A 12813-nucleotide genomic window follows, 5' to 3' on the forward strand; every position below is an offset into this window, starting at 1 on the left:
AATACATAAGAGAACCCTGGAGTGGCCAATCTGCTAGCTAACTACTACACTAGAAAAGCTCTAGCAACAGTGTACAAACAAAAGTTACCTCTTGTATACCTGTAGAATTTCCGTTGGATATTTGTGTACTTGCACAATAAAGTCATCTTCCTTCTTCTTCTTCTGCAGTTAACTTAAAAATTGAGTGAGTATATGTTTTGACAAGAAAGAGACAATGTTAGAATTTCCACTCAACTAAAAGACCTTCACTTTTACCGCCATCATTTACAGACAACCTAGTTTGAAAGCCTCTTCTAACACAAGTTTCATATCTCAGAGGCTTCAGAGCCGAATGAAATGCCAAGCACGTGATATTTTCCAATTATCTAGTTTATTTGTTTCTGTCCAACAAAATTCATACAATAAGTAAAAGTCTAGCATTTTATGAATAAACAACATGCTAATCATCAGTATGCTAAAACTTAAAAAAGAAAAGATTACATACAGCATTTAATCAAAGTGGATACTACCATAACAGAATGTATTATTTGCAATGAAGTAACATTACATCTAAAATCAACCCGTAGGTTGGTATCCAGCGCTCCAGCACAGTAAGGTAACTATGACAACAGAGAAATGAAAATAAAAACACCCCCAATAAAAAACGAATTCATTGGGCATTTCTTAACTCATCTCAGGACCATTGCTTGCCTCGGTCTCCCACTTCTCCAAAAAGTCCTGCAAGTTCAAGTTGAAAGTATCAATACCTTTACCAGACAGATGAACACCATCTGGCCTGTACAGGCCTGCGTCTGAGCCACACATGATGTTGTCATGGGTCAGAGCAGTGCCACCTAGCTCAGCGATGATGGTGTGAACTCTTCTGTTGATGGCAGCCCTAACATTGTCCACTGTGTCGCTGTCCTCTGTGTGCCTCCAGGAAATCCGGGGCAAGATGTCAGACCAGACCAACAGGCATTGTGGGAAAATGCTCCTCATGGAGGTCAGGTCCTTCTTCACAGATGCCAGAAGGGCCTCAGGGTTGTGGGTGCCCAGGTCATTCCCACCCAGGTGCAGGATAACCACGTCTGGGCTGGGCCACTTGATCTTCAGCTGGTCAAGCTGGGGCAGCAGCTGGGCCCACGTCATGCCCTGTGTGCCCTTCCACCACACCCGCACACTGCTGGGGTCCATGCCCAGCTGCATGCCAATCTCGGGCGACTTGGCCCTCATCTCTGCCCAATATATAAGGGAGTGGCCACAGATCCACACGTTCCTAGGCTCTGTGTTTGCAAAGGTAACTTTGGGAACTTTTCCTGTAAAAACGCAACAATAACACAGGGTACATGTGTGGGTTAGCATCACAGGGGCTCTGCGAGGTTGACGTTACTGACGCACCGGCTCTTGGGACTCCGCAGGCTGCTGGTTGGCTGTTAATCTTCCACCTTTGGCTCAGAACTGACGGAGCTGACGCTCAAGACTATGTTCTCCTGCAGTTAGTTAACCTAGTCTAGTACTATAAAAAAAAAATATCCTAATGAACTGAGGTATAAGAAATATTTGACACTAAAGATAGCTTATACACTAAAGCTAAATAGCAAATGACCACCATCTGCAGTCTGACCTAGCTTATTACTCTTCTTAACGTAGCACTACCACACCCTCATTTCCTCATTATTCAGGCCCTAGCTAGTTGTCAGATTGACAGCAGTCCCAATATTTATCCCTGTTTTATAGTAAAAACAACACTAACAAGTCCCCCCCATTGAAGTAAAAGTTTCTCCCTAGCAGTAGAGATTGGAACACCCACTCCCCTAATCAAGAAACATATAGTAATTCTAATATTGCCAAAAAAAGTCCTAACACTTTTGCGGACTTCCTACAGCTTACCTGATCCCTGTTTCTGTACTACACATAAACAATAATGCAATTCAACAGCTTAAGACCGGTTGATGCAAACTCTGCTAAAATACTTACCTTTATCTGTTGGAGAAATCATTACATGTTAAAGCTAGCTAACATTAATATCTGTCTTTAGAGCAACTCCTGTCCAGAGTAAAGGAACATGGGAGTCTATGCCTATCTATTGTTTCTGTTAGTATTAGTTTATCTGAGCAAAAAACACTTGAGTCTTGAAGACAACATGCTTAAAAATGTGTATTGCATGCGCAACGAATAAACAGATGTTTTAATACTTCTTTATGAGCATAAACCAAGTATGGGTACTCATTTTCCTACTAGGACATACTTGCATTACACAATTCAAGACAAGTGCCAAGCTGGTAAATCGTTACAGGGCCAGCGCTTTCAAAGCAAATATATAGGAACACTTAAAAACCTAGCCCTAACACAAGGATAAAAACAGAAAATGTACATCTAGGAAATAGAAAAGCTAAAGCTATCTAAGATATCACTGAAACCTGATTAACTATGGCTGGAATAAGAGCAAGTAAAACCTACATTAAACCTGTCTAAATGAAGCCTCAAACCTATCTGTGTTCCCTCCATGGCTGGTTCTTGACACCTACAGTATGGTATCATCTCATCCTGTACTTTAAATGTGTGTTTAGTGCCCAGTGTCATTTAAGTTGGCTAAAGCTCTTGACTAGTTCTGGTATCACCTAATCTTAACCTAGGCTACAATGTTTGACTGGACACCTCTCTACACTTCAACCTCACTAAGGGTTACCTGTTGCGTTCTTCTTCCTACTGTCACGAGTATCGTTCATTCTTTGCTGATTCTTCTGTCTCATCCGCAGGTTAAACTGCTCCAGCTACAAAGCGACACACACACACACACACTGTAAATACAGTCAACTCCTAAATGCAGCAGCTTTGGGCTGACTTGCCAGTGTGCACTAAATCCAGAACATTAAGTTAACAGAAGCAATTTAATATGACATAATTGGGAATACAAAAAGTGTGTACACACACTGAACTTTCCCAAAGTGCACTATCAGGAATTTACAATTTCAAACAACTACCCAAAAAGCTTTAAAATGGCCTATAATGCAATTCAAATGTCAACAACACCAAGGACTGATGGTGGGTTGCTGGCTTGTAGATTATACACAAACCTAACATGATCAGACAGGTACAACTTTTTCTAATTTCTACACATGGAATGAACAAAAACATAACATACCCTTTTCTTCTGTTTGGCCTTGATATCGTCTTCCGTCACTGGTGGACCCGGAGTCTCTGGTGATAGAGGGGGAGGCGAGGCCTGTCCAGCTGCAGCATCAGGGCTTTGTGTGTTGATCTGGAGAGGTATGGTGATATTATGTCTTGGCGAATCCTGCTGTGCACCGGACCCACTTTTGACTGTTTCAATCACCTTGAGGCATCTAGACTGGCTGGTGACTTGGAGGATTTGACTCAAGACATCCATTGTGGGATTCGATACAGTCACCTGATTCAATATATTCACTTGTTGTGTGAGCTGAGTCTTTGCAAACGGTATCATGGGGGCACCAGGATGCCCATAATAAGCGGTGGGCAAGGCCGTGGGTAGGCCAGGGGATTGTCCCACAGGCGAAGTATAAGTATACACCCCAGCTGCTTGTTGACCAGCTGGAACATGAGGTGTGTTTGTCAAGGATGGGACAGGGGAAATATTTTGGGGGGGACTTAAGGGACCGGGCGGCAGTGATGAGAGATAGTTTGTACTAGACCCCTTGCTAGGCCAACCCTTAGGAGCAATGGGCTGTGTCTTCTCAGGGAAGTTCCACTGTGTGGTGGAATAGGATGTGCCAGGATGTGAGGAGGAGGTGGGAGAGGTGGTGGGGGGCGAGACACTCACTTTCTTGGTGAGGCTCTGCATCTGCCTTGCCTTCTCCAAGGCAGCCTCCTCTTCCGGGTCAAGGAACCCTCCATATTCCGGGGTGTCTTGGGGGCTGAGGTACACCTCCTGCTGGGAAGACCTGGAGGGCGAGGCCGACCGGAGGCGTTCGGAATCAGATGAGTTGGTGTTGCGTCGTCGATGCCGATCTCCCCGCCTAGATGAGTGCTTCGTCTCTCTCTCAGAGGAATCTGATGAGTGTTTGGATGACTTTGTCCCGTAGAGGCGCTCCTGGGTCCTGTCTGCCAGCTTGGTGACCTCGGAGGTGTTCAGGTTCAGGCCGATGGCCTGGAGCAGGCTCTTGATCTTGTCGAAGTGCTGTGTCTTGTCCTGACTCTCCTGCTTCTTGGTCTCCTCCACCGGGGCTCTGGCTGGGCTGGACCTCCCGTCATCCCTGGATCTGTCTGTGCGCCCAGGTTTCTCATAGCGCTCCTCAGCCACTGCTGCTGGGGCTTTACCCCCATAGAGGAAGTCATCCTCTTCTTCCACACGTTCAGGTTCTCTCAGGAACTGGGTGTGGGACGTCATTCCTAGAATTCCGGAAAAGCCACCACTGTCCTGGATTGCTCTCTCGTGAGGCAGCAGCCGGTCTTCGTCTCTGGGGTCATCTTTAGAGTCGGAGGTCTTCACTCGCTCCATGTCGAAGGCCCTGTGCGGGCGCTCTGGCTCCTCCTCTCTTCCCCTGTAGGCATCCTTGTACTGATCTTCACCCCCACGTTCACGCGACCCACGATAACACTTTTGAGGTATGGAACTATCCTCCTGAATACCAGCAATCTCCTCTCGAGACTCCTTGACCACAGTGGACAGCAGACCAGCATCCACACCTTTGTTGAGGATGTTGAGGAAACGGGCGAGCTGGGTGTTCAAGTTAGGGTTCTTTTCCTGAGACTCTCGGCTGGGAGGAGGTCGATTTGAAGAATGAGGGTCAAGAGGTGTTTGGAGAACTGGAGAAGGTTGTGATGGGTGCTCTCTAGAAGTCTGCTCATATGGATCATACTTTGCAGATAGGTCAGGAGCAGGATGTCCAGCAGGTGAACCTTCATAATAGGACTTCTGACTGGATGTTTGGGTGAAGGGTGGATGGGCAGAGTGTGGTTTATAGGGCGTCTCAACGTCATAACCGTACTGTTCCACAAGCCTTTGATCAAGAGGTTGAGCTTTAGGGGGTTCAGTCTGCAAAGAAACAAAATAATTTCCCACCACGTCATACAAATCAAAATTGTCTCATGTCGTGCTGATCACAATAATATTGACTGTAATAGGTTTCTTATATTGATATATGAAAACTATATAAAGCACAAGCACCCCATGGAATATAACCAGCTCTTGAAAACAAATGATTCTCTAACTGAAAGAGAAGTTTAGAAATAACAACTGACCTGAATTGGGAAAAGTGGCCCTGTGACATTGTCTGGGCGCTTCTTTAGAATGGACTTGGGTTTGATGTCAGTGGGTGGTTTAGGTTGTGGAGGAAGCTCTGGCATTCCATGATTGTAGTCAAAGCAGGTCTTCTCCATAGGCTTCCCTTCTGGCAGGAAATTGGGAACTCCACCATGTTGCTCCATAGCGACCATGGCTCTCTTGCGGTATATCAACTCATTGAGCTCATCTAGTTCCCTCTTCTTTCTTTCTAGCTCATCGTTCATTCTATCTGGAGGTTTACTTCCCGAGCTTGAACCGTTCTTGGAGCTCCTCTGACTGCTTCCATCTCGCTCCTTGCTGTGGCTCCTTTTCGAGGATGTCCTCTCCTTGCTGCTGCTCCTGTGCTTGGAATCTTTTCTCTCCAGACTGTGGCTTCGTCTCCTGCTCCCACGGCTGCTCCTCTCCCTGCTCCGACTCCTGCTGCGACTGCTCCTGTACCTGTTGCTACCACCCCGCTCTCTGCGCTCCCTGCTCGTGCTCCGCCTTTTCTTCACCCGGCCAAACTGGTCTAGGCTGGGGCTCCGGCTTCGGCTTCTGCGCCCGTATCGCCGCCGGCTGCTGTCTGAGTCCTTGCCACCAGATCCAGAGCCAGCAGTTTTTGACCGCAGAGTTTTTACGACTGCTTTCATCTTGTCCGACTCCTCCAAGGAAGGTTTGTCGTTGCTGGGGCACAAAATAATGAGGGAAATGACTTTGAGCACATCTGTTAAACGTTTAGATTTCAGGGTACGTGTGGCTTGAGCTAACAAATGCCATCCAAAATCGTCACACAATGATACTTTACCTTGACTTCATGTTGGAACCAATACTACTACTAATCACAATCAAACTCACGGAAAATCATCATCTTTGTGCTCTACTTTGACACCTGTGCCCTTGATGAGCAGTTTTGAGTCTCTCATCAGTTTGATGGTCATCTTCTTCTGTAAGACAATAGGCAATTTAATACAACATAGACAGCAACATGTCTATCCCCTAAGTCAATATGATATCCCCCAGCACTAATCATCATTGACCAAAGTCACAGGCTTTTGTTCCATCATAAACCGACCTTTTCTTTTGCTGCCACGCCCACAAGCTTGGGCACACGGGTGAAGACACTGTCGATAAAGCGTTTGATCCTGATCGCTTGGTTACCTCCTTCAGCTGTTTCAAGCTAAGAGAAAATGGAAGGCGTTAAAATGCCCAGCGCAGGTGTTTTTATCTCAAAATCAATTCTGGGTAACAATTAGCTAAGTAACTTATTGTAACAGTTTTCTGTTAAAATTGTCAAAAAGCAACAAAAATAGCTTTTTAGCTAAAATCTCATTCTCAATCAAGGTTTTTGAAAAGACTGTCTGGTCTGAGGGGAGTGGGGAAGGGCACCAAAGCGCTGCATTAACCACAGTTAGGATTGTGGCGCGGGAATCACAATCCACCAGAGTGGAGGGGCTTAAAATATGTAACCTGAAAACGAACTGTTATTTGCAGAGAGGTTTTGAACTTGCTTTGTTAATGGTCTATTAACTTATATTGCCAACGTTGCAAAACCTGCTGATTAGAAGGTCCTGTGGTGATTGTATTTTCAACCAGCAAGTATAGGGAAATAAAAACGGATCACATTTCGTCATACTTTTACAGTGCTAGTTTCATCAGCTGTTGCACAAGTATGATACAAAACACAGGATAAAATCATTTTGACTGTTACTGGGCCTTTAACTTTTGTCTTTCTTTTGAAAAGAATCATCATGTGAACCAGACTCAGTGGAGGACAGCATTTAAATCGATCCATATGACAGCAGCAGTGTGGGTTATATGGAAATGTAACTGTGTGCTCCTCAAGTTGGAAACAACTGGTCAAAAGAACTACATTTCTCTAAATAGCTACTTGCATGTACAGTATACCAATAGATAGTAATTTCCCCATGCCAATCGGATCACAGCTCCAGGGAAACTTACCGGAATGACACTAAACTCCACCTTCTCTGAGATGTCCAGTTTCGTCTCCTCCATGACCTCAGTCAGATGGAAGAAGAGCAGCTGGGGGCTCTGATGGCACTTAATGGTCCCAGACAGCTCCCCAGCTTGCACCACCACACCCTAGACGGGAAAACACTTCACTTAGACATACTGTGCAAATCCATTAAGGCATTACATAAAACATCCCATCCTTCTTTAGTGTGGAAAAACCTAGCCAGCCTCAGACTTAAAGGCATCATGTACCACATGCTAAACATGATCTTACAGTTCTGCGTTGCTCTGTTGACTCCTCAAACGTCTCGGAGAGAATCTCCACGTTGACGGCACGCTCCTCCTTGGTCTCACGGTTGGTGGAGATGTTAAAGTGAACCTTGTCTCCGTCGAACATGGTGGCGTCAGTCAGAACGTCAGCGGCTTCAAACGATAACGGTTTCTGTGTGCCACACACCCACGCCTCCAAAAGGCCCTGCTCCTGGATGGAAAAGGAGATAACATATTCTAAAATCCATGATTTGACAACCCAAAATGTTTTCCAACAAGAACACATAATAATACTGTCTGATTTATACTTTCAATCTTTTAGTAATACACCGTACCTGCTTCTTGTCGGACACCTTGGGGACAGCCTTAACGACCGTTCCTGCATACTGCACAGTGCTAACGTCCTCAAACACCACAGTCCTCTGGGGCAGCACAATCTCCACTGGGGCCACTGGCTTCCACTGGAGACAGTAATAAGGACATGATTGGGTATGTCACAGATGAAAGTACTCAGCTCTGAATGACAGGACATTTTCCACCACCTATCAGATTTTGCACTGAACTGTGCCCCACCTTGTCTTTTCCTGCAGTGTCTTCAACCTTCTTCTCCATGGTATCTTCCAGTGTCACCAAGCACTTCAGCTTCCTTACTCTGATGGCCTTCTCCTTCCCTTTGATCTAATGAAAACAATGACATTATGTTAATGTGACATGTATCAGTCAATCAACAAATAATTTAGACACTGCTATACTTAGGATCAAAACCTGCACATTTAGAGGGTCCTAACATCACTCCCAGGTACAAACTGATCCTAATTCAGTGTCAACAAACTCAATTTGCCACTCAATTATGTGGATGGGAAAGACACAGTATACTCACTGTGACGACTGTAAAGTCCACCTCATCCATAACCGCGAACTCAGTTAGACTCATGTTCTCTGTGGTCTCAAAGGGCAGGTTGTTCTGGTTCGCTGCCATTATGGTGCCAGAGCCACCCTTTACGCTCATTATCACACCCTGGTTAAAATAAAATAAAAAGATAACAGCTAGCTACAGTAGGGATGGCCAACTCTGGTCCCACTGGGCCACTTTGTTTGCAGTAGTTTCTTCCAGCCCAGCTCTAACACACTTGATGTAAATAATTGTGGTCTCAATTGAAGATCTTGAATAGATTATTATTTGACCCGGGTGTAGTCATACTGTGCTGGATAAAAGGCGTGCAGCTCTCCAGGACCAGAGTTTACATCCACATTTTTTACCAAAATTAAAGTGTAAGAATATAGGTGTGCCACTCAGACTTACCACTTCCCTCTTCTCTCCAGTGATCTTAAAAGTCTGTGGTGTCTTCGGCCGAATACTAGTGGCTCTAACGTTTTGGGAAACTATGTCGGTTAATAAGTTGAACGTCACATGGTCCCCTTGCAACAGGGTGATGGTGCTGTCCTTCTCTGAGTAAAGCAGCGCTCTTGTCTTGCCATCAATGTTGGCCTCAATTTGGCCAGGTTTCTGCTTTGCACCAGGCTGTGTGGGGGCACATACATTCAGTTAATACCAACTGGGACATTTTTAAACGAGATGCCAAGTATTAGTCATAACAAGCCAAGCATAGAATCAAATATACTTACAATAATCAAAACATCTCATTCTGGCAGTGATGAAAATGTTCATAAAGTCAAGAATTAATACATGTTTTCTTTGTGCTACAGAGTTCTCTCACCTGCTGCTCCGGGATAGCATTGCAGACAAAACCTTCAATAATGGTGGAGTCAATCTCCTCAGTCCCCCCTGGAGGTACAGATACATCGGTGGCACACTCCCCTGCCTGGGTTTACAATACAGGGAAGTATAAAAAAGGCAAATACAATGAAAACCAATGGCTCAAACTCCTCCGACGAATGTTTCCCTTTTAACAATATCTAGCAACATTTTTCTAAAGTGACCCACCTTCTCCTTATAGGCTGTAAAATGCACCCTGACTCCAGGTATCATGTTCTTGGGGACTCCCAGAAACGCATCAAAAGTGAAGGAATATTTTTTGAGATCGTCTCTTTCGATGTAGCCATAAGTTGGCTGTGGACAGGAGAGCACAATTTGAGAATGCAATGTTTACTAGTGGAGATTAAGAACCTTCCATTCAAGCAGGATTCTCAGCATTTGGACTTACCCCAATGAACGAGATGACCCCCTTGGATCTTCCAGGTGGAGGAGGCCTATGAGTTATAAAAATATATGCGTATAAACAGAACTTCCTGAACAACTAATGTAACGTATGGAAGATCCAACTACTGTATGCAATCAAACACTAATCGCACAGTGATGATGACACCTAATTTGTTGACATAATGACCATTACTTGTCATTGTAGCTCTTCTTCCCTGATGATTTTTTGTCCTTCTTGGACACTTTGGTCTTCTGTTCATCAGTCTGGGGTGGATCAGGCTGAGGGACCTCGGAGCCCCGGCAGAGTCCCCACACATCAGGCACTACAGTCGTCTCAGTCGGAAGGGGGGCTGTTGTCGGAACGGGCTGTTGTCGGGAAGAGAAAAGGAGCCAGTGAAAAGGTGAAGGTAAGTAGCAAAATGCTATTGAAATTGTATCATAGTGATGACAAGACAGTACAGACACAGTGGCACTTACCCACGACGGCGGAGGAACAGCATAAGGGTTTACCTAAAGGACGCAGACCTGATGTTAGGGATGATTTTTTATTTAAATATTTTATTCATGAAGAACAAACTAATTGTTCTTGATTGCACATTCAAACCATGTCATGTTATTATAACACGAAGACATTTTATTTTTTTACAAGTTTAACATTGAGAATTTGCCATATGCAGAAAGCACAAGTTGTCTAGCTAAAATTACCTCGCTTTGCCAGGGTGGAGGAAAGCCAGAGTTGTCCACCAGAGGCGGGACCATGGGCGGCATACCTGGGGGAGGAATACCAGGGGGCGGAATACCTGGGGGGGGCATAACTGGCGGGGCCATAACTGGGGGGGGCATTGGTCCTGGTACATTCCCCATCATCGGATCATATGGTCTGGGCATACCTGGACCATACCCGAATCCTGGTCCATCCATCGGTGGCCCATCAAAACATCCATCCATAGGGCCACCTGGACCCATTGGCCCATATCCATCCATGGGGCCTCTTGGCCCATATCCATCCATGGGGCCACCTGGACCCATTGGCCCATAGCCTGGCCCATATCCGTGATAATCAGGGGGCATGGGGCCTTGCATCATTGGATCTCCCATAAAGTTAGGATGTGGACCGGGGCCACCGTGAAAAGGACCAAAAGGTCCAGACGGCCCACACCAACCTGGTCCTGGGCCCATGTCAAATGGATGAGGCCGCCTTGGTCCCATGTCAAATGGAGGAGGTCCATTGCCTTTTCCACGCTTCCGACCACCTCCTCGTCCCATTTCGAAATGTTTTATGAAAGCTAGCTAGCTCGCAAGCTAACGTAAGCAGAAAGAACTCTTCAAAGGGGACGCGAACGTTGAAATGCTGGCTAGATTACCATACTAGCTAGGTACATATCTCTGATATTGCTATATATGATGGTGCACGTATTCACTATTGCAAGTTTGTGGTTTGATAGGTAAATGTTCGGTTAACGTTATATGGAAACTCAAACAACTCCCGTTAGCGGGATAGCTATATAGCTAGCTATATAACCTCACCACCAGATACGAGCGAACTTGTTGCGGATATTGTGGCTGTGGAGACATGACGTATATCCGATGTAGATAGCGCCAAATCCATAGACTGTGAAAAAATCGATAAAATCATATGAAAGGGTCGCCACTAGTTTATACAATTTATCTTCTTAAAACGTGATTTTAAACATAACCCTAACCACACTGATAACCTTATGCCAAAAATGTACCTTAAATTAAGACCAAAAAGCACATTGGTAACTAGTCACAACCCCCCTGCCCTGACCAACCAAATATCCCCCCCCTCACTGCAACTGCATTGAACTATTCTCCAGCAGCCTATGCTGAAATTACGACGTTAATAATAGCTATATAGCAGATACCTTTTCAGGACACAGACGCTGACATTCGAGCTCAGAAAGGTCGAATACCGCCACTAACAGCACAGGTGGTGAAATTACATTTGAAATGAGAAGTTAGGTACTGGCAAAGACAGTACAGTATGTACTAGGTTTAGACTCTCTGTGGTACTAGCTAGTGTGTACACAGTTTAGCAGATATTAAAGCGGGTGCAGCGAAATGCTTATAATAGTGTGGACTACAACTAGCTAGTGTGTATTTAAATCTGTCCAATTTCACACATGTACCTGTGTATTAATATACTTGTGTGAATCGGACATGTGTTTTTCCATATCCCACTCCCTGAAAAGGGTCACGGCCAGGGTCTGCCACATCCTGGTCTATTATTCTGAACATAAATCGAAGACACTCCATCAGCCATGGACCTTAGAGGCTGCTGCCCTATGTACATAGACATGGAACACTGGTTACTTTAATAATGAAACACTGGTCCCTTTAAAAAAAAATAATTACATACTGTTTTACAATTTCATATGTACAGTTGAAGTCAGAAGTTTACATACACCTTAGCCAAATACATTTAAACTCCGTTTTTCACAATTCCTGACATTTAATCCTAGTAAAAATGCCTTGTCTTAGGTCAGTTAGGATCACCACTTTATTTTAAGAATGTGAAATGTCAGAATAATAGTAGAGAGAATGATTTATTTCAGCTTTTATTTCTTTCATCACATTCCCAGTGGATCCGAATTTTACATACACTCAATTAGTATTTGGTAGCATTGCCTTTAAATTGTTTAACTTGGGTCAAACGTTTTGGGTAGCCTTCCAAAAGCTTCCTACAATAAGTTGGGTGAATTTTGGCCCATTCCTCCTTACAGAGCTGGTGTAACTGAGTCAGGTTTGTAGGCCTCCTTGCTCGCACACGCTTTTCAGTCCTGCCCATAAATTGTCTGTAGTATTGAGGTCAGGGCTTTGTGATTTTTTTGCCACTCTAATACCTTGACTTTGTTGTCCTGAAGCCATTTTGTCACTACTTTGGAAGTATGCTTGGGGTCATTGTCCATTTGGAAGACCCATTTGCGACCAAGCTTTAACTTCCTGACTGATGTCTTGAGATGTTGCTTCAATATATCCACATAATTTTCCTTCCTCAAGATGCCATCTATTTTGTGAAGTTGCACCAGTCCCCCTGCAGCAAAGCACCCCATAACATGATGCTGCCACCCCCATGCTTCATGGTTGGGATGGTGTTCTTCGGCTTGCAAGCCTCCCCCTTTTTCCTCCAAACATAACGATGGTCATTATGGCCAAAAAGTACAAA

The 12813-nt window shown here is 44.8% G+C and overlaps 1 protein-coding gene across 1 annotated transcript; it reads right to left on the reverse strand.

Annotated features, from left to right (window-relative positions):
* Positions 1-462: 462 nt before the first annotated feature.
* On the reverse strand, positions 463-10982 carry LOC111977629 (uncharacterized). The gene is made up of 18 exons (XM_024007172.2): positions 10332-10982; positions 10104-10136; positions 9820-9992; positions 9631-9676; positions 9411-9536; positions 9184-9288; positions 8769-8987; positions 8346-8483; positions 8039-8143; positions 7801-7926; positions 7470-7676; positions 7184-7324; positions 6297-6401; positions 6080-6168; positions 5203-5908; positions 3125-4996; positions 2669-2753; positions 463-1295 (listed from the first exon to the last, which is right to left on the reverse strand). The coding sequence occupies exons 1-18, from the start codon at positions 10890-10892 to the stop codon at positions 664-666; spliced, it is 5469 nt and encodes a 1822-aa protein (XP_023862940.1). The 5' UTR covers positions 10893-10982; the 3' UTR covers positions 463-663.
* Between the last annotated feature and the right edge of the window lie 1831 nt (positions 10983-12813).

This window comes from Salvelinus sp. IW2-2015, linkage group LG18, assembly GCF_002910315.2.
Source record: "Salvelinus sp. IW2-2015 linkage group LG18, ASM291031v2, whole genome shotgun sequence".
In the NCBI taxonomy this organism is placed as follows: Eukaryota; Metazoa; Chordata; class Actinopteri; order Salmoniformes; family Salmonidae; genus Salvelinus; species Salvelinus sp. IW2-2015.

What these genes read in the sequence shown, in the direction of transcription:
- LOC111977629 (XM_024007172.2), bottom strand. Translation starts at nt 10,892, where the DNA reads ATGGGACGAGGAGGTGGTCGGAAGCGTGGAAAAGGCAATGGACCTCCT. An exon ending in AAGAAGAGCTACAATGACAA is followed by an intron (nt 9,677 to 9,819) that starts GTAATGGTCATT and finishes TATAACTCATAG; the next exon opens with GCCTCCTCCACCTGGAAGAT. An exon ending in CAACAGAGCAACGCAGAACT is followed by an intron (nt 7,325 to 7,469) that starts GTAAGATCATGT and finishes TTTCCCGTCTAG; the next exon opens with GGTGTGGTGGTGCAAGCTGG.